This window comes from Hyaena hyaena, unplaced genomic scaffold, assembly GCF_003009895.1.
Source record: "Hyaena hyaena isolate Hyena2069 unplaced genomic scaffold, ASM300989v1 scaffold_1050, whole genome shotgun sequence".
Lineage (NCBI taxonomy): Eukaryota > Metazoa > Chordata > Mammalia > Carnivora > Hyaenidae > Hyaena > Hyaena hyaena.
In genome coordinates, this window is record NW_024081685.1 from 75693 (window position 1) to 96920 (window position 21228).

Here is a 21228-nt window from a genome sequence, read left to right on the forward strand (position 1 = left end):
CTTCAGGGATAGCATGCTAAGAATCCATTCCTTACATGACTTTTATTTAGAAAGTTTTTCTAAGGTAACATCTTTGGGTTTAATTTCTCCATGGCTCTTTTACTTTCATTTTAGGAGATTTCTGTGCTCTTTTTCCTAATGGGCATGATGACTAGTTCTTGAAGACAGAAAGTCAATATTGTGACTCTTAATTCTAAAGGATGTTTAATTAAGCCCTTTTAAGATTTGCTTTAATTCCCATTGGTAGTTCCTCCATTTTATATAATGTGTTTAGTGACAATACAGAGATTAGAAAGAATTTGGTTCTTTTGACAGCCACTATTGTGCACTGCCTGCAAAACTAAAAGGTAGGACTTTCTTAAAGAAGAACATAAAACCATAATAGTAGGGAGTATGACTCTGTGTGGCTCTAAAAAGATATTCGAAATATCACTTGAGGAGTATATCAGCACTATACACACACGTGTACACACTCAAAGCAAAGAGAAGGATATGATTCCTCCTCAGATATGATAACAGCATTGTTTCAGGATCAATGGTTTTCTTCTCACTTGTATCAGAAGGAAAATAAGAGTTTTGTACATAAAGCTGAGAAAGCTAGTATATTCACATTGGCTAGCTTATGCTAATTTAATGGAAATTCGCATTAATTCTTCTACTCATATTTTCAATTTGATTTAATGTTTATGGAACACCTGTGATATACAAATCATCTGTTTTAAGAGTGAAGTCTAAATCTTGAGCCCTACCTCCACTTTGCCACTGTCCTTGGTCCTGACTTATCACTGTTTTCTAAGGCAGCAGTTGTATCTGCCAAAAGGAACACTAATGACTCCTGTCCAGCTTCTCCTAGAAAGTCTGAGGCAGGGGCGCCTGGGTGGCTTAGTCGGTTAAGCGTCCGTTTCGCTTAGGTCATGATCTCACGGTTCATGGGTTCGAACTCCGCGTCGGGCTCTGTGCTGACTGCCAGCTCAGAGCCTGGAGCCTGTTTCAGTCTGTGACTCCCTCTCTCTCTGACCCTCCCCTGCTCATGCTGTCTCTCTCTCTCTCTCTCTCTCTCTCCTAGAAATAAATAAAAACATTTAAAAAAAAAAAAAAGAAAGTCTGAGGCAGGTCAGGGAGAAGATATTAGTAGAAAAGAACAGGGAAGAAAGAGGTAGGGGGTGGCTGCTGGAATAGAATAGCCTCTGAGATATTCATATAATTATTTAAAAAAAAAACCCTTGTTTATCATGTTCAAAGAATTATAGTTTTCAGAAAGAGAACACACTCAACCATGATTCCAAGTCAAAGAAACAAAAGAGGAAATATGTATGGCAATGAACATAAAGATGTGCAAACAATGACACACTTAAGAAGCAAGAGAACAGCAGCACCCAAGGGATGGCCTGATTGAAATGTCATAGTTGGTTACGTTTCCCAAAGTGATCATGGTTTTTCTTTGTTGATCAAAACTTTGGACTTCTTTTGGATTCACAGAACAAAGAGAATCATGATTTCCCTCACAATCTCAGAGGTAGAGATCATATTTCACCATGCTACCATTTTAGGAAGTAGGTGAGGAGGGGACATATGCTTATTCTAACGGATGCCTCCTCACCTTCAATTCTAAGTGACCACATGCCAGAGAAAGTGAAGCATATGCCGAATACCAAGGTCAGACCTGTGCCCTAGAGGAATCTGCAACATAACGAGAGGTGTGATTGTCTGTGTGTCTTGGGGTAGGTATGCATACCCATACTGTAATACAAAGAAAAATGAAGTGCCCCCTCCAGGTATCCCCAACTTAATAAGCTCTCAAATGAAACTTTTTATTTCCCAAACCTATTTCTTCCCTTTTCGCTAACTTGTTTAATAGTCTCACCATCTGCTAACTCATTCAAGCTTAAAAACCTGAGCTATTTTCAACTTTTTATTTTTCAATCCACCACAATCAATGTCACCAGATCCTGTCACTCACACTTCCAAAATGATTTTCTCAACACCCTTCATTTCTACTGTCACTCCTCAGAATCAAAACTTATTAAGTCTTACCTGAACAATTATCAGAGCTGCCTAACATATCTCCTGCCTCCATTCTTGGCACCCACAATGCCACCCTTTCTATCACTAAAATCCAAGTTTGATCATCTGTATCTGCTTTAACTCAAGTCTGATCATCATCTGTATCGCTTTAATCCAACACTGGCTTGCGGCTACCAAACCACCAAGCGGGGAATTCCTGAATTACTCAGGGTGCCTGTTAGAATGAAATTCCCATGGAATTAGAATTTCCAGGAGAAAGAACAAGAAAATGTGCATCATAAATGAGCACACTGAATGGGTCTTAGGGAAGTTTATACTTAAGAGTTCCTGGAATACAAGAAGAAATTCAAACTTCTTGGCATAGACTACAAGACCTTTTTTTTTTTTTAATGTTTTATTTATTTCTAGGAGAGAGAGAGAGACAGCGTGAGCAGGGGAGGGTCAGAGAGAGAGGGAGTCACAGACCGAAACAGGCTCCAGGCTCTGAGCTGGCAGTCAGCACAGAGCCCGACGCGGGGCTCGAACCCACGAACTGCGAGATCATGACCCAAGCGAAAGTCGGACGCTTAACCGACTAAGCCACGCAGGCGCCCCTACAAGACCTTTTTGATAAACTGCCCATCTTCTCCTGCCACTCAACCCATGTATCTTGAACTCTGGTCACACACAAGAATTGGCTACACTATCAGGACTTTCACCTTACACTATATTTGCATACAGGACTCCTTCTGAAAGTCCTCCCTGTCTTCTTACTTGGCAGAATTTTGCATGTCATTCAAAGCCCTGCTCGAATGTTCTCTCCTGTCGGGGGGCTGCCATCTCATTTATCTTCCCATTCTCTGTTCCAAGTAACCAGCTTCTTCTGTGCTATTGTGGCCAATGTCCACATATCTGTCATAGAACTTTGTACCTCATGTGACATTGTGACTTATAATTAGGAATACATATTTTGTCTTCACCCGCTGTTCCTGGCACATAGCTCCTAAAATCCCAGGAATTTCCTAGGTCTTGAGTTAAGATCAAGGTGTCTTTGTTTTGTTAATAGTGTGACTTTCCGGATGACCTTAATGGGGGCTGTTTCCCAGAAACACCAACCATGTGATCAAAAGGGTTGGAACTTTCAGTCCTGTCCCCTAACTTCCAGAGAGGGGAGAGGGGCTGAAAGTTAAACCAATTTCCAGTGGCCACCGATTTAACATTTTTTTTAATGTTTATTTTTGAGACACAGAGAGAGAGACAGAGTGTGAGAGAAAGACAGATTGTGAGCGAGCAAGGGGCAGAGAGGGAGGGAGACACAGAATCCAAAGCAGGCTCCAGGCTCTGAGCTGTCAGCACAGAGCCCAATGCAGGGCTCAAACTCACAAACCTCGAGATGATGACCTGAGCCAAAGTCAGATGCCCAACGGACCGAGTCACCCAGGCACCCCACAATGACTATTGACTTACTTAGTCATGTCTGTGTAATGAAGCCTCCCTAAAAGCCCAAAACCACAGGCTTAGAGAACTTCCAAGAAGCCTCCAGGTTGGTGAACCAGAACACATCCATATGCCATCTGTGCCAGGCCCCACCTCCATGGGGTCAGAAGCTCCTTTGTTCTGGACCTCATCCTATGCCTTCATCTGGCTGTTGACTCATATCCTTTAATACCTTTGTAATAAACCAGTAATCTAGTGAGTAAACTGGTTACCTAAGTTCTGTGAGCCACTCTAGCAAATTAATCAAACCCAAGGAGGGGAGTGTAGAAATCTGATTTACAGCCAGTCAGTGAGATTTGTGATTGGCATTTCAGGTGCAGGGAGGGGCATTCTTGTGGGACTATGCCCTTAATGGAACCTGATGCTATCTCTGGGTGGATAGTATAAGAACTGAGTTTAATTGTAAAACACTGAGGAGTCAGGGAATTGCTTGGTGGTATGACGAAAACCTACCCACACATTGCAGCTGAGTGACAGAACTGTACCTTGCATCATAATTATTTGTGGGCATATAAGCCTCTCATGATCCTAAGAGACACCACCTTCTGTTAATCTTCTTTGTGTTAAACACTGAAGTAGGTGCTGGGAATATATTATAGGGATGTAATAAATGTTAATTAACTTTAATAAATGATCATGATGCATACAATTTGCTTTGAGAACAATGAGGAAAGAGGAAGGATTTCTCACAGTCTTGAGGCATCGAACAGAAGGAAAAAAAAGAGAAGTGCCAAAAATGGTGGTAGAAGCTATTGTTTCTATGTATCCCAGCATGCATTTTCCTTTCTTCTTTCCAGTTGCCTAGAAAAGGGATGAAGTGGCTAGAACTCTGGTAGCTATCTTAGACCAGAGGCAACATACTAATGGCAGCAGAGGAAAAACAGAGAAGCAGCCTGGGTCTCAGATGACAACATGAAGCTTCTGGACCAACCCCCAAGATATCCATTTATGTGAAGTAAAAATGACTTGTATCTTGTTTGAACCAGTTAGTTTTGAGTTTTCGCCATTTACAACTAATCCTAAATGATACATATGATGGTAAATTTTACAGAAGCCCAATTTTAATGAAGAAACAGGATCTGGGTGGTTTAGTAAAAAAGACTAGGCTTGAAGGATATTTTGGAAGGAATTCATGGAAGAAGCAGACCTTGCTTGTTTGGGTACCTATTCTAAGAGATGTCTCAAAAGACAGGAGTCCATTTCAAAGTGCCACTGGCTTGAAATATGTTTCCCTTTCTTGATTTGGTGGATGATCTATTTGGAGGAGAAAAGTAGGAACAGAGACATGGCAATGGAAGGTCTTGGAATGACACAAGTCAGGATCAAGCTGGTGGCTAGGGGGCAGAGAGGGGTTGATCAACAGAGTTACTCTCATTGACTCTGGTTTGAGGAGATAATACCAATTTTTGGATCAGGGTTATTCCATGTTCCTGGCTCAGTACCACCTTGAGCACTGCAAGGGCAGAGTCTGCCCTTCTGTATCTCCAGCAGCCCTTTGTGAGATTTCAAGTTCTTATTACAAAGATTGAGAAATCACTTTCCTCTGTGTAGGGTCAGTGACTAGTGCCTGAGGGATCTTGGCCACATCCAAGACAGAGGCAGAAAGAAGAAAGAAAGATGAGGAGGGGCAAGAACGTGCTGAAAGAATGGAAACTATGAAAGGGAAAGAGAGGTACCAGGAGAGGGAAGAATGAGATCTATGCTGTGAGATACAAGAGAAGAACAATAACCCCCAGCATCCTTACAACAGAGAAGGAGGCCACAGGGACAGGCAGTGAAAACACTTTAGCCTGAGTTTCTGGCGGTTTTAAAATTCATTGTAATTGTTGGCTCTCCCTGCCTAAGCCACCTCCACCCCTCCACTTTTCTCTGAATCATTGTAGTCACCACAGAAATTCCTCTCTCAGCTCAGCAGACCAAGGACCCAAAGAAAGACTAGCTAATGGACAGCTCTTTACAGATTCCCATACTAATATCAAGATTCAACATTCTGTTGAGCAAGTAAGGCTCAATGACTACTTTTCAGCCCCCTTGGCACTTTCAGGCAGGTCTGGCTTTGCACATAAAGCAGATTATTTTATGGTGTGGATAGTAACAATCGTTTTTACATACTGAGCACTTACTGCATACCAACCACCTTGTTAGCCACTCTCCATGGAATTTAATCTTCACCTCAATTCCATGGGAGAAGTTACTGTTATTAGCCCCATTTTGCAGAGGGGAAAGCTGAAACTCAGAGATATAAAGCAACTCACCTGAGGCCACAGAGCTACTAAGTGGCAGAGCAGAGGGCAAATGTCTCAACCATGACTTGTTCCAAAAGCCCACACTTTTGATCTCTATGCCTCACTGCCTCATAGAATAACATGCTTTGGTTCCTGAGCCATGTTAGAGAATTGTATCTGGGGTATAATTTATTCATGGTTTCTTCCTCCCTCAAACTCTATGCTAAGGGAGTCACTATGTTCTGGGGGCCCCTGAGTAAGATTTAAGAAACCCCTCTGTAACTAGATGTCTGACCAATATGCACTGGTCTTCCCTCTGGATGGCCTTAGACTCTGCCTGATGACACCTTTTGGTGATCTGAGGGGATTTTGCAAAAATCACAGACTAGAGGCCAATCACATCATCTAGAGTCTCCTAACTGGCTTCCATACATATACATTACTCAATGCTCACCAAGAAAAGTGTGGTCACCATCCGTCAGTATATAATGTTATAATTTTATTGACTATATTGCCTATCCTGTGCTTATTCATCTCTAGTTATTTCTTAACTAGAAATTTGTACTCAATCCCCTTCACCTATTTTGCCCATCCCTCCCAACCCCTTCTCCTCTGGAAACCACCTGTTTCTCCTCTGTATTTACAATTCCATTTGTTTTTATTTGCTTTTTTTTAATGCCACATGATACTTATCTTTCTCTGTCTGAGTTATTTCAAAATAACCAAAGCAATCTTGAGACAAAAGAACAAAGCTGTAAGTATCACAATCCAAGCTTTCCACAAAGGTGTAGCAATCAAACAGTAAGGTACTGGCACTAAACAGACACACACGGATCAAAAGAACAGGACAGACAGCCCAGAAATAAGCTCATGCTTATATGGACAATGAAACTAGAAGAAAGTGGACAAGAATATACAATGGAGAAAAGGCAGCCTCTTCAACAAATGGTGTTGGGAAAATTGGACAGCTACATGTAAAAGAATTAAGCTGGACCACTTTTTTATACCATACACAAAAATGAACTCAAAATGGATTAAAGACCTAAATGCAAAACCTGAAACTATAAAACTCCTAGAAGAAAACATAGGCTGTAACTTTTTGGAATCTGCCTCAGCAGCATTTTTCTAGATATGTCTTCGGGTAAGGAAAACAAAAGCAAAAATTAACTATTGAGACTATAACATAATAAAAAAGCTTTTTCACAGCAAACTATCAACAAAACAAAAAGGCAACTGAGAGAATGAGAGAAGATATTTGCAAATGATATATCTGATAAGGGGTTGATATCCAAAATATATAAAGAACTCAACACAACTCCACACCAAAAGAACCCAAAATAATTCAACAAAAAAGGGGTAGGTGGGGGGCATGGGTGGCTCAGTTGGTTCAGCATCAGGCTCTTGATTTCAGTTCAGGTTATGATCCCAGGAACATGGGATCAAGACCCACATCACACTCCACACTGAGTGTGGAGCCTGCTTAAGATTCTCTCTCTCCCCTCTGCCCCATCACCCACTCGGGCGCTCTCTCTCTCAAAAACTAAAACTAAAAATAAATGGGCAGAAGATCTCAGAGGTCTTTAATCCCAGAGGTCATGTTTGACTTTAAGACCCCTCTTCCTTGGTGGTTTCTCTCTCTCACTTTTCTCAACAGCCCCTCATCTTGTGAACCAGAAACTTTCTTCTATCTATGTGGCAATCAGGCTTGCCTGTCAGGATTGACAGACATACACTCAACAGAATTTGGAAGGGAAGAGAAAGAAAGGGAAAGAGTGGCATGATTTCTTTTAAAAGGGTAACTGCAAAAATTGAATTGATATCTTCAGACTGTACTTTCCAAATGATCACAGGACATCTGACAGATAGATAAAAACCAGCTTATCCATTTTAAAAAATCAGTAGAGCACAAACTGTTGTTTGCCATTATGTTAAAAATCCCACTGCAGTTTGTTTAGGAACAGGGGAGAGAGGATGGGGAAGAAGCTAGACTCAAAAACCTGTTTTCTCATTTTATCAAAACTCTTACCATCGCCTACAAAGCCCTAGCAATCTGGCCCCTGGCCACACCTCCAGCCCCACCAGCCTCCCTGCTGTCCCTCGGCTTGCAGAAATCTCCATGTCTGAGGATCTTTGCACCGCCCCTTTCCTTCTATCTGGGATACTCTTCCCTCAGACGTTTGCTCCTAACTTCATAATTGTCATTGCTCATATAAATGTCACTCTTTCAGAGAGACCTAAGTATCCATCCATCCCACTTAAAAATCAGCTCCTGTTCACTCTCTGTCCCTTCACTTTGCTTTATATTCTATCCTAGCACTTACCACTGCCTGACATTATACATTTCCATTTACTCATATGCTTGTTGTGTGCCGCCCCAGCACAAGGTAAACCCCATGCAAGTGCGGACTTTGCCCTTTCTGTGCTCTGCTGTATCCCCTGAGAACACTCGAACTCAGTGAGCAGACCCATAACGAATCAGCAACTTAAATACTCATGATCACTCTGTGATCTAAGTAGTATTAGCCCCTTTTAACAGAGGAACTGGGCTCTAAGAGTTCAGGGCATCTCAGTAAGAGAGCTGGAATTGAATCCTTGTTTGTCTAAATAATCAGTTTCGTTTGCTATGCCATTAAGTTATGCAAAGAAAAAACTGACATAATGCTAACACTTCACCCGACCACCAATTCCAGTAGTCCTCTGAGATCCTAAGAGCTTCCAATACCTATCAGGAATAACAAGCTCATACCACCCAGTGTGGAACCCACGGCCAGAGGAAGGTTTTCTGGAACCTAGAACTTGTATAATACGGGGAGGGGACCTCTTTAAGAAAAATAATACAAGACCACAGATGTGAAAATAAGCTCAGGGCCTTACGACAGGCCTCACCAGTGAGAGACCCTGATGTTTGACCTTAGCTTCTGGGTGTGTTCCTCGCGCACAGGGAAAAGTGTTGGGGCTACCTCGGACCCCGAAGCAGGGATCGCAGGTGGTTCTAAAGGTGCTGGCACTGAGGAAAGGCAGGTAGCGCCGCCCTGGTTTGGTTGTCATCTCTTACGGAAGCACTTTTACCTTCCTGCTTCAATCTCTCCCTTAGAAAGTGGTGCCAATATGCCGGCACAACATTAAAAGTGAGCAGATTCTATGGCCACGTCTGGGTGGGGAGTGTTTTAAAGGACGCCCAGGGACTTTGCTGCCCTCAAACGTCAGGCACAGCCTGAATCTCTCCCAGAGGCTCTGCAGCGCCAGCTCGCTTTCGGAGAGGGCAGACGCCGTGCAAGCGACTTCCCAGAGCCAGGCTCTGGTTCAGCTCTGCCAGGAGATAGCCGTGGACTTGAGCAGGTCACAATTCCCTCCTCTGTCCGTCCTGGACTAAACTGCTCTCCGCCCATCCAAACGCCCCCCACCCCCTCCCGGGAGAGCCAAGGCTCAGTCACCTCCACACTGCTCCCAATCTACGGAAGGCGTTCCGTTATCCGCGCGGGCTTGAGGGGGAAGGCTGGGCAGCGCTGGCCCTGGCGAGGAAGCAGAGCCACTACTCCTCTCGTTTACGGGGTGGGGTCGGTCGTCAGCCTGGGCGTCTCGCAAGGAGGGCGAAAAGGAACACGAGGAAGCGGCGCCCGAAGCTCTAGGGCAGTCGGGAAGGCACGCCACGTGCCCGCCGCGCGTGGGGGCGGAAGCGGGCGTGCGCGCAAAGCCGCCTCCAGACCACGAGCCGACGGCGGGCGCGCTCACCTCGCGGCGGTCCACGTAGCCCGGGTCCGTGCCGGCGGGGCTGCCGGGGCCCGTGGAGGGGGTCGCCGAACCGGCTGCCAGAGCCTACGAGGCCGAAGAAAGTCCGGTGAAGACCCCAAGTTCCGTGCGCCTCGCGGAAAAACTTGCCCGGATACCAGGACGTCGCGCGAGCGCTCGGCCCGCTTCGAGATCATTGGCGGGACCCGCCCCTCCTCGCCCCGGCGCTCCGCGTCCACGCCGCGCTCTCCGCCTCGCAGCAGGTGCTGCGGCTCCTGCGGCGTCTCTGTGCCCGTCCTCCACTGTTACACGCATGAAGTGGCTTTCTAGCCAGAAGTGAGGTCCGGGAACAGTCGGGTTTCTTATGCCACTCCTCCCGCCACGCACCAGCGCACCTGGTGCAGTTCTCTTGAAACAATCCCATTCCAACTTTGCAGGAAAAGGGACTTAAGGACAAAATGAATGGTTTTGCAACTTTATCTCACAGTTTCAGAATTATCCAAGTTTATTTTTAAAATTAGGAGCTCCCTTGATATCGAGATAGGGTTTTTCTTTTTTAATTTTTGTTTTATTTCTGAGAGAGAGAGACAGTGTGAGCAGGGGAGGGTCAGAGAGAGGGAGATACAGAATCTGAAGCAGGCTCCAGGCTCTGAGCTAGCTGCCTGCACCGAGCCTGACGCGGGGCTTGAACTTACGAACCGTGAGATCATGACCTGGGCCAAAGTCGGATGCTTAACAGACTGAACCACCCAGGCACCCCGAGATAGGCTTTTTTTTTTTTTTAAGCTTTATCACTCCTTTTTTAGAAAACCTTATCTAGTAAATAACCACAAAGTGTATATGGTAAATATGAACATCTTGGAAGATACGTAAAAGCATAAACATAAAGATCACCTGTAAGCCTACAGTTTAGAATTTACCAGTATAATGTTTACAGTTTTGAAATCTGCCTATAACTCTTTTTAAAACTTAGAACCAAACTAGTTATTTTCCAGATTTGTTTTCACTTCATATACCTGGAACACTTGCCTATATCATTTTTTTATGTGAACACAAAATTTTCTGAACGTTTCCAAAGTTTGTACATAAAAGTAAAGAGTACAGCTAACATCCCCATATAACCCACTGAGCTCTAACAATGGAACAAGGGTTCAGTATTTTGCCATATTCACTTGCTTTTTCTGGAGTATTTTAGAGCCAACCTTAGACACATTATTTTATCCCTATGTATTTTGGTATACATTTTTTAAAAAGACACTTTCTTACTCCAAGTGCCATTATCACACCTAACAAAATATTTCCTTAATATCCTCAAAATCCCAGTGTCTTCTTACACTTGCTTTCTTTGAATCCAACAAGATATTCAATATATTTGTTTTCTGTTCGGTCTGTTTTAATCTAGAACAGACTCCTTACCCATTCTCCCACTTTTTAAATACTTATTTTTGAGAGAGAGAGAGAGATAGCACAGGGGTGGGGCAGAGAGAGAGGGAGATAGAGAATCCAAAGTAGGCTCCACACTGTCAGTGCAGAGCCTGATGCAGGGCTCAACCTAACAAAATACAAACTCATGACCTGAGCCAAAGTCAGAAGCTTAACCTATTAAGCCATCTGGGTGCCTTGCTCCACTCCCTCTTTTTGATGCTATTAATATGTCCATGCAGTCAGTTGTCCTATAGAATGAACTACATTTTAAAATGCCTGATTGCTTCTTCTGTTATTTGTTCTTCCATCCTACTTATTACCTATACTGCACCTATCAATCTAGAGCCTTGATTAAATTCCAGTTTAATTATGGGGTTGTGGTGAGGTGGGAATAAGAATACTTCATAGGTGGTGCCATTCACTTTACATTGCAACACATCAGGAGGCTTATGATGTCTGGTTGTCTCATTCTTAATGATGCTATTATAATTGACCAGTGGGCTCAGGGGGTTCTCTTTTCATGAATTTCTCCATCAACATCTCACCTCATGGTTTCACCATCCATTGCTGACCACTGTCTGAAGCAGTTATTTTATTATTAGGAGTTTGCAAAATACTAATCTTCCTAATTCTAACATTCCTTCAGTGTTCTTCAGCTGCGATTCTTTTGCAGAGAACTATTACTATTCACTAGAGCTATTGACTATGTACACATAGAATTAATACTGGAAAGACAAATATATCTTTATTACTTCCCCTTACACGTTTTTAGAGCATCCAATGTTTGTCGGGTTTTTTTGTTGCTGTTATCATTAGAAGTTTGTGACTTTTTGTAGAATGTGTTTTAATCAGTAATAGTCTTTTTTCTTACTGTTTGTTCTAATGTTCAGTTTGTCGCATCCTAGGCCAATGGAAACACCTTCAAATTCGAACTTGTGTCTTTTTGATATGGTCACATTCATTTTTTCATAATGTCCTTGTTTTTTGGAACAAGACATCTGAGGCTCACCTTGTTTATATCCTGTCCCAGACTTGGAATCAGACATTTCTCTGAAGACTCCTACTTTCTCTGATGGGAAATAGTATTTAGAAACCATAATCTAGATTATAGAGAGGTGGGCTTGGAGGTAAGAGACGACCGCTGGAACATACAAAAAGTGAGTTTTATTCCATGAAAACAAGAATGTTTCAAAATCAACAAAATAGTGATCCATCTTTGTGCTGATTATTAAGCTACTATGTTTCAGCTTTAAATCCACACGTTTCACTCAACTTTAAGGCCAGGCCTTTGCAAACCACATTTTCCCTTTGGCAGGCTTCCTTTCAGCCTCTGGCAATAGGAGATAGAAGCAAACTCTAAGTGGGGATGAGCACTGGGTGTTATGTGGAAACTAATTTGACAATAAACTATTTGAAAAAAAAAAAAAAGAAAAAGATGTTTGGGTACTGGGTAAAAAAAAAAAAAAAAAGAAGCAAACTCTAAGTATAGAGGAGGAAAAAGTTTGCTCCTTCTTGTTTGCTTCTTTTTCCTGTGAGCATCAACACAGAAATGGCTCACCCTGGCAGGAACAATTGACTTCAGAAGAAACAGATGGCCCCAGTCTGCAACTTTTCCACACTGTCAGACCAGTGTTGTCATAACTGTTCAGCAAACGGCACCAACTTATTGCACACCTGCCCTAGAGTCCTGGAACTCTTCTTCCAAGCCTTTAAGTTTCAATAATTCTATGCTTTTCTTTTTCCCCCAGCCCCAAAGGTACCTCCCCTAGTTACTTCCTCTATGACACTCCAGTGGTCCCTTTTGCCTTTTTAGTTCTTTAGCATATGGCTAACAATTTATAAAATAATTGTGATTTTTATCTTTTTTATCAATACTTTAATGTGATTATAAATTATATATAGCCAGCTCAAAACCCACCATCTTAATAGGGCAATACCAGAGGCATTCCCATGAAAATCAGGAACAAGGATAATTATTATTCTCACTACCATTTAACATTTCACTTAAGGTAGCAGCCATACAATTAGACCAGAGAAAACCATGGGAGGCATAAGATTTGGAAGTGGGGAGAAAAGAGGTAAAGAGCTTAGTTTTTAGTTTGGAAAATACTACAAACAATGAGAGTTTACCAATTAACATGCAGCAATCAATAATCAAGATATAGGCAAATAATAATTAGAAGACAGAATCAAAGGTAAGATCCCATTTATATTACCAAGAGAAAAATAAAATAATAGGCATAAATTTATTAAGAAATATGTAAAAGCTCTAGGAGGGAAACTTTGAAACTCCCCTTAAAATCTATAGATCATGGTAGCAGGGAATAAACAGACTAAAAGAACAGAAAATTGAGAAATAAACTTAAGTGCACATGAAAATACAACATAAAAAAGTAGCATTTCAAATCAGTAGTGGAAAACATGGACCTTCTAATTAATGGGGGAATCATTTGGAAAAAGGTGGAAACTGCATTCATATATAACAGGAAAAAATTAACATGGATCAGAAATTTAAATGTAAAATCAAAATGAAACCATGGGTAAATGTCTTTATAATCTGGAGGTAGGAAAATTGTTTCTTACTGTAGCCAAATTCCACCAGCAACAAAAGAAAAATCTCATAAAGGAGAAAAAATAGAAATAAGCAATAGGAACTAAAATATAATGCTGCAGACTGACTCTAGGAGGTCCAAAGTCTTCAAATAATAGGAGTACAGGAAAGAGAACAAAGACTGTCAGAGTGACAAGCTCTTAATCAGCGTGTAAACTGTTCCTTTAAAAGGCCTCCATTCAACTCACATTGTTGATGTTATGAGTAAGTTCTGTGGGACTTTATACTTCCACAGCAGTTCTGCAAAGTTTGATCCCAGGACAGTCTGCTCTAGAATTATCTGAAACGTTTGTTAAAAATGCAGGTTTCTGAGTTCACCCTTTTAGATGTCAGATATTATCTAAGCAGCTTTTCCATCTAGGTAGAATAGAATTTGACTAGTCATATGAATGCACTAGGCTATGTTCATTAATCTCAGATGTTAACTTTGTACTACTGGTGTAGTGAGCAATCTTTAAAATAAAGTTACAAGGGGCACCTGGGTGGCTCACTAGTTGAGCATCTGACTTTTGATTTCAGCTCAGGTCATGATCCCAGCCAGAGCTATAGGATCGAGCCCCTCATCGGACTCCATGCTGAATGTGGGGTCTGCTTAAGATTTTTCTCTCGGGGGGGAAAAAAAAAAGATTTTTCTCTTGGGGCGCCTGGGTGGCTCAGTCTGTTAAGCGTCTTGACTTTGGCTCAGGTCATGATCTCGCAGTTCGTGGGTTCCAGCCCTGCATCAGGCTCTGTACTGACAGCCAGCTCAGAACCTGGAGACTGCTTCAGATTCTGTGTCTCCCTCTCTCTCTGACCCTCCCCTGTTCACGCTGTCTCTCTCTCTCTCAGAAATAAATAAAAAACATTAAAAAAATTTAATAAAAATAAAAATAAAAGATTTTTCTCTCTCTCTTTCCCCTCCTCCCCCACCTAACTTCTGCCCCTCTCCCCGGCTTGTGCTCTCTAAAAAGTAAAATTAAATAAATAAAGTTATAAAAACCAAATTTATTTTATGTAAAAAAAATTTTTTAATAGTTTATTTTTGAGACAGAGACAGAGAATGAGTAGGGGAGGGGCAGAGAGAGAGGGAGACAGAATCTGAAATAGGCTCCAGGCTCTGTCAGCACAGAGCCCAATGCAGGGCTCAAACCCATGAACTGTGAGATCATGACCTGAGCTGAAGTCGGACGCTTCATCGACTGAGCCATCCAGGCGCCCCCTTTTTAAAAAAAAATTTTTTTTTATAAAAACCAAATTTAAAAGAGCCTGAAAGGTTAAGCCCCTCAGCCAACTCATCAGATTACATATAATGGAAATAATTCAGAAACTGACACCTACCAGGTAATTCTGAAAGTATAAGAATGAAGGGTGACAGAAAACTGGCCAGAGCTGAGGCCAACTTTTAAAATTTTCTGTGTGTTAACATATATTGAATGGTTTAAAAACAAAACAAGATAGTTTGGTAAGCAACAAAATAACCAATGAAAAATTTTTACAACACATTTTATTTGGTTAAAAGGTTAACAGCTTTTGCTTAGTTAATGGCTGTTTGGTTGAAAGATGCTCATAAGAACAGGAAGATAAATTACAGGATGACCAAAATAATTTTAGAAGCTTAACATTACAAAATAGCTATTTTATGCACATATATCTAAACATAAGAATGAATAAATTAACACTCATGAAAAGGTGGGGTAAAAAAAAAAAAGCTTTCATCATGCATTTCATCTTCTTGATTCTTGTTATATCCTTGTTTTGATTTGTTATGGTCTGAGAACTCAAAAAAGCAGAATCCATAAATTCACTTCATCTTCTCATCTTCCTGCAGAATAGAGAAAGGAAGATAAACAATACTATCAACTCAAAGCTAATGTTTTTGCTGTGAAGCATGGAGAAGAAAATGGCTGGATCATATATTTGGAATACTCCATGATAGTGGGAAGTATAAAATAAGGGTTAAAAAAAATAACCAGTTTAGGTTTTACACATTACATGCTTCAGTATGTATTTCTATGTACTATCTATTACTATGTATTTTTATTATGAACTTTAGCATACATAAAAGAATATATGAAAATGTACAACTTAAAAACAATCAAATAAAATGTTCATGTACCTACCACCCAGATTAAAAATGAAAATATTACCACACCTCAGAAGCCTCCAGTGTGCCCCTTTCTGATCACATCCCTGTTGTCCCCCAAGAAGTAACCACTATCCTGAACTGCACTGATCTTTTGCTTACTCTTTTTTTTTTTCAGTTAACTTTTTTTCAACCTTTATTCATTTCCAAGTCTCTCCATTGAAACATTAAACATTCTTATTTTATATTCTGTATCTAATCTTGCTATCAGTTGCTTCTGCTGGTACCTGGTTCCCTTGCATGTGGAGTGTTTACTGTGAGCCATCTATTCATTTCCCTCGGAACTTATCTGTGGAAAATTTGTTGATGACTGAGATGAAGGAGGGCTCTAGAAAATATTTGCATTTGCTTCTGATGGACAAAAGGCGGCACTATAAGTGATTACTAATTGACTGATACTAAATCCTTAGCTTGAGATTTTCTGTAACTTTCAGATGTTGTGAATTCCAGCTGCAATGCAAGAGAGTTTGATTTTAGTTACAAATTCTCAAAAGATTTTTTTCCTCTTCAGTTCAGTACCAGAGGTATTTCCTGGGGCTTAAAAAAGCAGGTGGGAAAGTTATTTTTAGTTTGCTCTCCTACTGAGAGTAGCTCAACTTTATTGAAGGTAATCTACTATTAGACTCTTCATTTTAACTAAACCTTAGGCCATGCTTTCTGTCCTCAGCCCCGTAGGCTGTGTGAATCTTAACACTTAGGTTCACTTAGTTAGATAAATGCCTTCGGGCAAAAGCCAGTTTCAGAGTCCACCTACCTCTCTGGGTTCCTGCTCTCATTTAGTCTCTGATATGAACTTTCTCTCTTCTAGTCTAGCTAACAGATTTGTTCAAGAGTTTTTTTGTTTTGTTTTTTCAGTATTTTACCTAGTAATTTTATTTTTAGGTTGACCATGCACCTAGTTGGTCACATTACAAGAAGTATGTTTTTTTAGATGAGATGCATACACATTGTCCCAAATTACAAAGGTATAAATGGTAGTAGATATACAGTAGGTCCCTTTCTCTCCTTTGTAATCCTCTCTAGAGCCAATGATAGATACCACTGCCTTGGGTAATTAGATAGAATTTAATCAATTCTTTCAAAAGAGTTACCTATTTTAAATATAGCAAAATGCTGTAATGAAATAGTATTCTAGATTAATTTAGATCTACTGGGCATACAGATTATTTGGTAAATGGTTTTAGCTGGTTTTAAAAGCAAATATCACAATAAACATTTAGTATAAATACTAAGAATGATGACAACCCAGCTGCCTTTTTTCTTTTTGGATTGGGCATGGCATCCAACAGGTACACATCACAGCTTCAGACAGGCTCTCAGTGAGAACAGATCCAAATGAAACCTTGCAGTGTATTATGGAGTGATAATTATAAGCACTGAGGACAAGGGTGGCAAAAGTTATCAGGAAGGTAATACAAATACATTTTTAAAAGCCTTTATCTCTTAAATCCAAAGCACTGAATATGACAAAGGGGGGCATTTTTAATAGTAAAAGCCCCAATCCACAATGAACATATAGTAATACACATGGTAATTATAAATATTACTATATATGAATATCTATAGTGATATATATATTTATGAGTATTACTATATATAAATATATAGTAACTATGATATTTATATACTAAATAGCAGAGCAACTAACTACCTTTATGAAGCAAAAACTACAGGAGATGCATAGAGACAAATAAGAACACAACAATAGGAGATTTTAATACATAATACTCTCATTGAAAGACAGATGAAGTGGACAAAAAAATAAGGAGTAGAAAATCTATTGCTATGTAGTATTCCATGGCAATGAGAAACAATGAAATCTGGCCATGTGTAGCAACATGGATGGACCTTGAGGGTGTTATGCTGAGCGAAATAAGTCAGGCAGAGAAGGACAAATATCATATGTGTGCACGTATAGGAGGACTAGGAGGAACTTAACAGAGGACCAACCGGGAGAAGAAGGGGGGAAATGGTGGGGGAAAGGGAGAGAGGCAAACCATGAGAGACTCTTGAATGCTGACAAAAACTGAGGACTGATGGATGTGGGGGGAGGAGGGATGGGCATGGAGGAGGACACTTGTGGGGATGAGCACTGGGTGTTATGTGGAAACTAATTTGACAATAAACTATTTGTAAAAAAAAAAAAAAAAAAGAAAATCTAAACAATGTAGGGGTAAATCTTATGAGAATATATCAAACCTATACTCTGATAATAGAGAATACATATTCTTTTCAAGTACTCACAGCACAGTTACAAAAGCAAATTCAACACTACATTATGAAAAACATATACCATGACCAAGTGAGATCTATTCCAGGAATGCAAGTTTGGTTCAATATTAGAAAATCTATTATTATACACCATGTTAATAAATCTAAGGAAATAAAGCATATAATTTTTTCATAGATGCTGAAAAAGTCCTTGACAAAATGCAATATGCATCCATGACTAAAACACTCAATAGACATTGAGGGACATTTTCTTAATATTATAAATTATATATACATACCTTAATTCTAACCCATCATCTTATTTAATGGAGAGACAACAGGGTATTTCCATTCATGTCAGGAATAAGCAAGAATGCCCACTATTCCTGTTACTATACTTGACGTATTAGCCAATGCCATAAACAAGAGAAATCAATCAGAGGCATATAATATAAATGGGTAAAGAAGTAAAACTAATTCCATTTTCAGATAATTTCATAGTATTCCTCAAGTATTCCTCTTCCACTGAATTTTACTTGAGAGAATCAGTGAGACAGACAATAAAAGAAATTTAGTTAAGTAGCAAATTATAAACTTATACAGAATTCAACACCTTTCATACTCACAAATAGATATTGAGCATGATATACATGTCCAAGTTATATGTCCATTTACAATATCAACAAAGAAGACTACCTACAAATCAGTTTAACAAGAGATGTGTAAAACCTGTATGAGGAACATTTTTAAACACTTCTAAAAGTTATACAAGAAGACTTGAATAAAAAGAAAAGACATTTCCTGTTCTTACACAGCACAACTCAATACAAAGATACTATTTCCTCCTAAATTAAGGTATAAATTCAATGCAATCGCAATAAAAATACCAGCAAGCTAGACAAGTGGTTTTTAACTCAGGACAATTTTGCTCCCTAGGTGACATTTTGAAACATTTAGAGATATTTTTGATTGTTTTAAATGGATGGGTACTACTGACATTTACTGGGTAGAGGGTAGGGATACTGTTAAATATCTTATAGTACATAGAACAGCCTCCCACAACAAAGAAATATCAAACTCAAAATGTCAATAGTACTGAGGTTGACAAACCCTGAGCTTGCCACGTAAATACACTAAAATCTAAAGTTCTATGTAAAAACAAACATGTAATAACACCCACGAGAATAATGAAAAAGAAAAACTATAAGAAGGCAGTAGTCCTACAAGACATTAAAACATCATATAAAGCTTCAATACTAGACAGGTAGATCACTTCAATAGAATAAAAAATCCAGCATTAGACCCCCATCAAATACATACAGAAATTTAGATTATGACATGGTTGACATCTCAAATCTTTAGGGATAAAGATGCATTTATAAATAAATGAATAGTACCAGTACAGATGGGTAGCCTTTGGAAAAAAGACAAAATTATATCCATATCTTACATCTCACACTAGAAAACAAATTCTAAATGGATTAGGGTTTTGTTAGAAATAAGGACAATAAAAATACTAGAAGAAAATATGGATGAATTTCCCTTTAATTACAGTATAGGGAAAGACATTCTATGACTCAAAATTCAAAGAGAATGAAATAAAAGATTGATAAATCTGACTATATAAAAATTAAAAATGTTTACATGATTAAAAAACATAAAGTCAAAAAAATAAATGATAAACTAAAAAAATATACTGGCTAAACCTACTACAAGGGCTAATATCCCTAAAACATAAAGAATTCTTAATAAATGAGGGACCAAAGACCAGAAACACAATGAAAAAACAGAAAAAAGTTATGAACAGATAAAAGACTGTATAATGACCCCCAAGCATGAGAAAAGCATTTAGATTTGCTTATAGAGAAATGCGAATAAAACAACATCAAGATACTATTTCTCACTTATTAGAGTGGCAACAATTTAAAATATGACAATATATTACATATGATTACTCTGTGGGGAAACAGTGCCATAGGCTGTAGCTGGTAATGCAAATTGGTACCAGCTTCTGGAGGAAAGTGTGGCAAGACCTAAAAAAACAAAATACGTGTTTATTTTTCATGCCTGCAATTCCACTTTTAGGAATTTACCTGGAAGATACGCTTCCAATAATATGAAAAGATATATGCACAGATTATTCAATGTAGTATTACTTAGAATAGCAAAATATTGAAAACAACCTAATATGCATAAATAGGAATGTTATTGAGTAGCTATAGTACATCTATACACAAATAAGTATTATCCAGCTATAAAAAAAATGAGGAAAATCTCTACAAATTATAGGGAATGATTTTCAGAACACACTGTTAAATGAAAAAAAAAAAAAAAAAACAAAGCCCAACAGAATAGCTACAGTGCTACCTTTATGTAAAAAAGGGGGGAATATAAATATATCTGCATTTCTTTAAGAAGGATAGGCCAGAAACTAAAGAAATTGGTTCCCGGGGAGTTGGGTTGGGGCAGGGGGGAAAATAGAAAAGTAGGATAGAAAGAGTGGTAATGGGAATGGAGTAGATGGGATCAAAGTAGTTGACATTCTCTGCCTATACCATTTTTTTCTTTCTTTTTTTTAATGTCCATTCATTTATTCTGAGAGAGACAGAGAAGAACACAGGAGGAGGGGTTGACAGAGAAGAAGAGAGAAGGCTCCGTACCATCAGTGCACAGCCCAACACAGGGCCTGATAACTGTGAAAAGCGAGATCATGACCCGAGCCAAAATCAAGAGCCAGAAGCTCAACCAACTGAGCCACCCAGGTGCACCACTGCATATACCATTTTGAAAAGCTTTGATGTACAGAAACCAAATATTTCACATACCTCAAAGGAAACAAAACCTACCAAAATATAGAAGAAGAAAATGGAATACCAACAAAAACAAATATACCTAAATGAATTACAAATGAATAACATAATGACTTTGGAAAGGGGCTGTGGTAAGGAAAAACTAAACCATGACAAAAAGAACCATATCTAAATGTTATTATCTAGTTAGTAAATATGTTTCTCACAGGGATAGGAGTCAGCAATTCTGAAACCACTATATGTGTATGCTAGATATGAACAAATAAGTAAATGTATTATAGACAATGAAAGTCATGCTTCTTTGCTGATGAAGAAATTATGAATAAGCAAAGCTAAAATGAACCCTGTGGTGTTGAACTGGAATCAAAGATATCAATATAAACTCATGGTTTTTACTTTATATATACAAATAGAAAAATATAAAAGTGTGTGTATGTCGCCAGTCAGAGTGGCTAAAATGAGCAAATCAGAGAACTCTAGATGCTGGCGAGGATGTGGAGAAACGGGCACCCTCCTGCACTGTTGGTGGGAATGTAAACTGGTACAGCCCCTCTGGAAAACAGTGTGGAGGTTCCTCAGGAAACTAACAATAGA

The 21228-nt window shown here is 39.5% G+C and overlaps 1 protein-coding gene across 1 annotated transcript in view; it reads right to left on the bottom strand.

Moving 5' to 3' along the window:
• Positions 1-14952: 14952 nt before the first annotated feature.
• SGO2 (shugoshin 2) overlaps positions 14953-21228 on the bottom strand; it is a 46088-nt gene continuing 39812 nt past the window's right edge. The window contains exon 9 of the mRNA XM_039222069.1: positions 14953-15292. Coding sequence (XP_039078000.1) covers positions 15277-15292 — 16 coding nt within the window. The 3' untranslated portion in view covers positions 14953-15276. The remainder of the gene's footprint in view (positions 15293-21228) is intronic.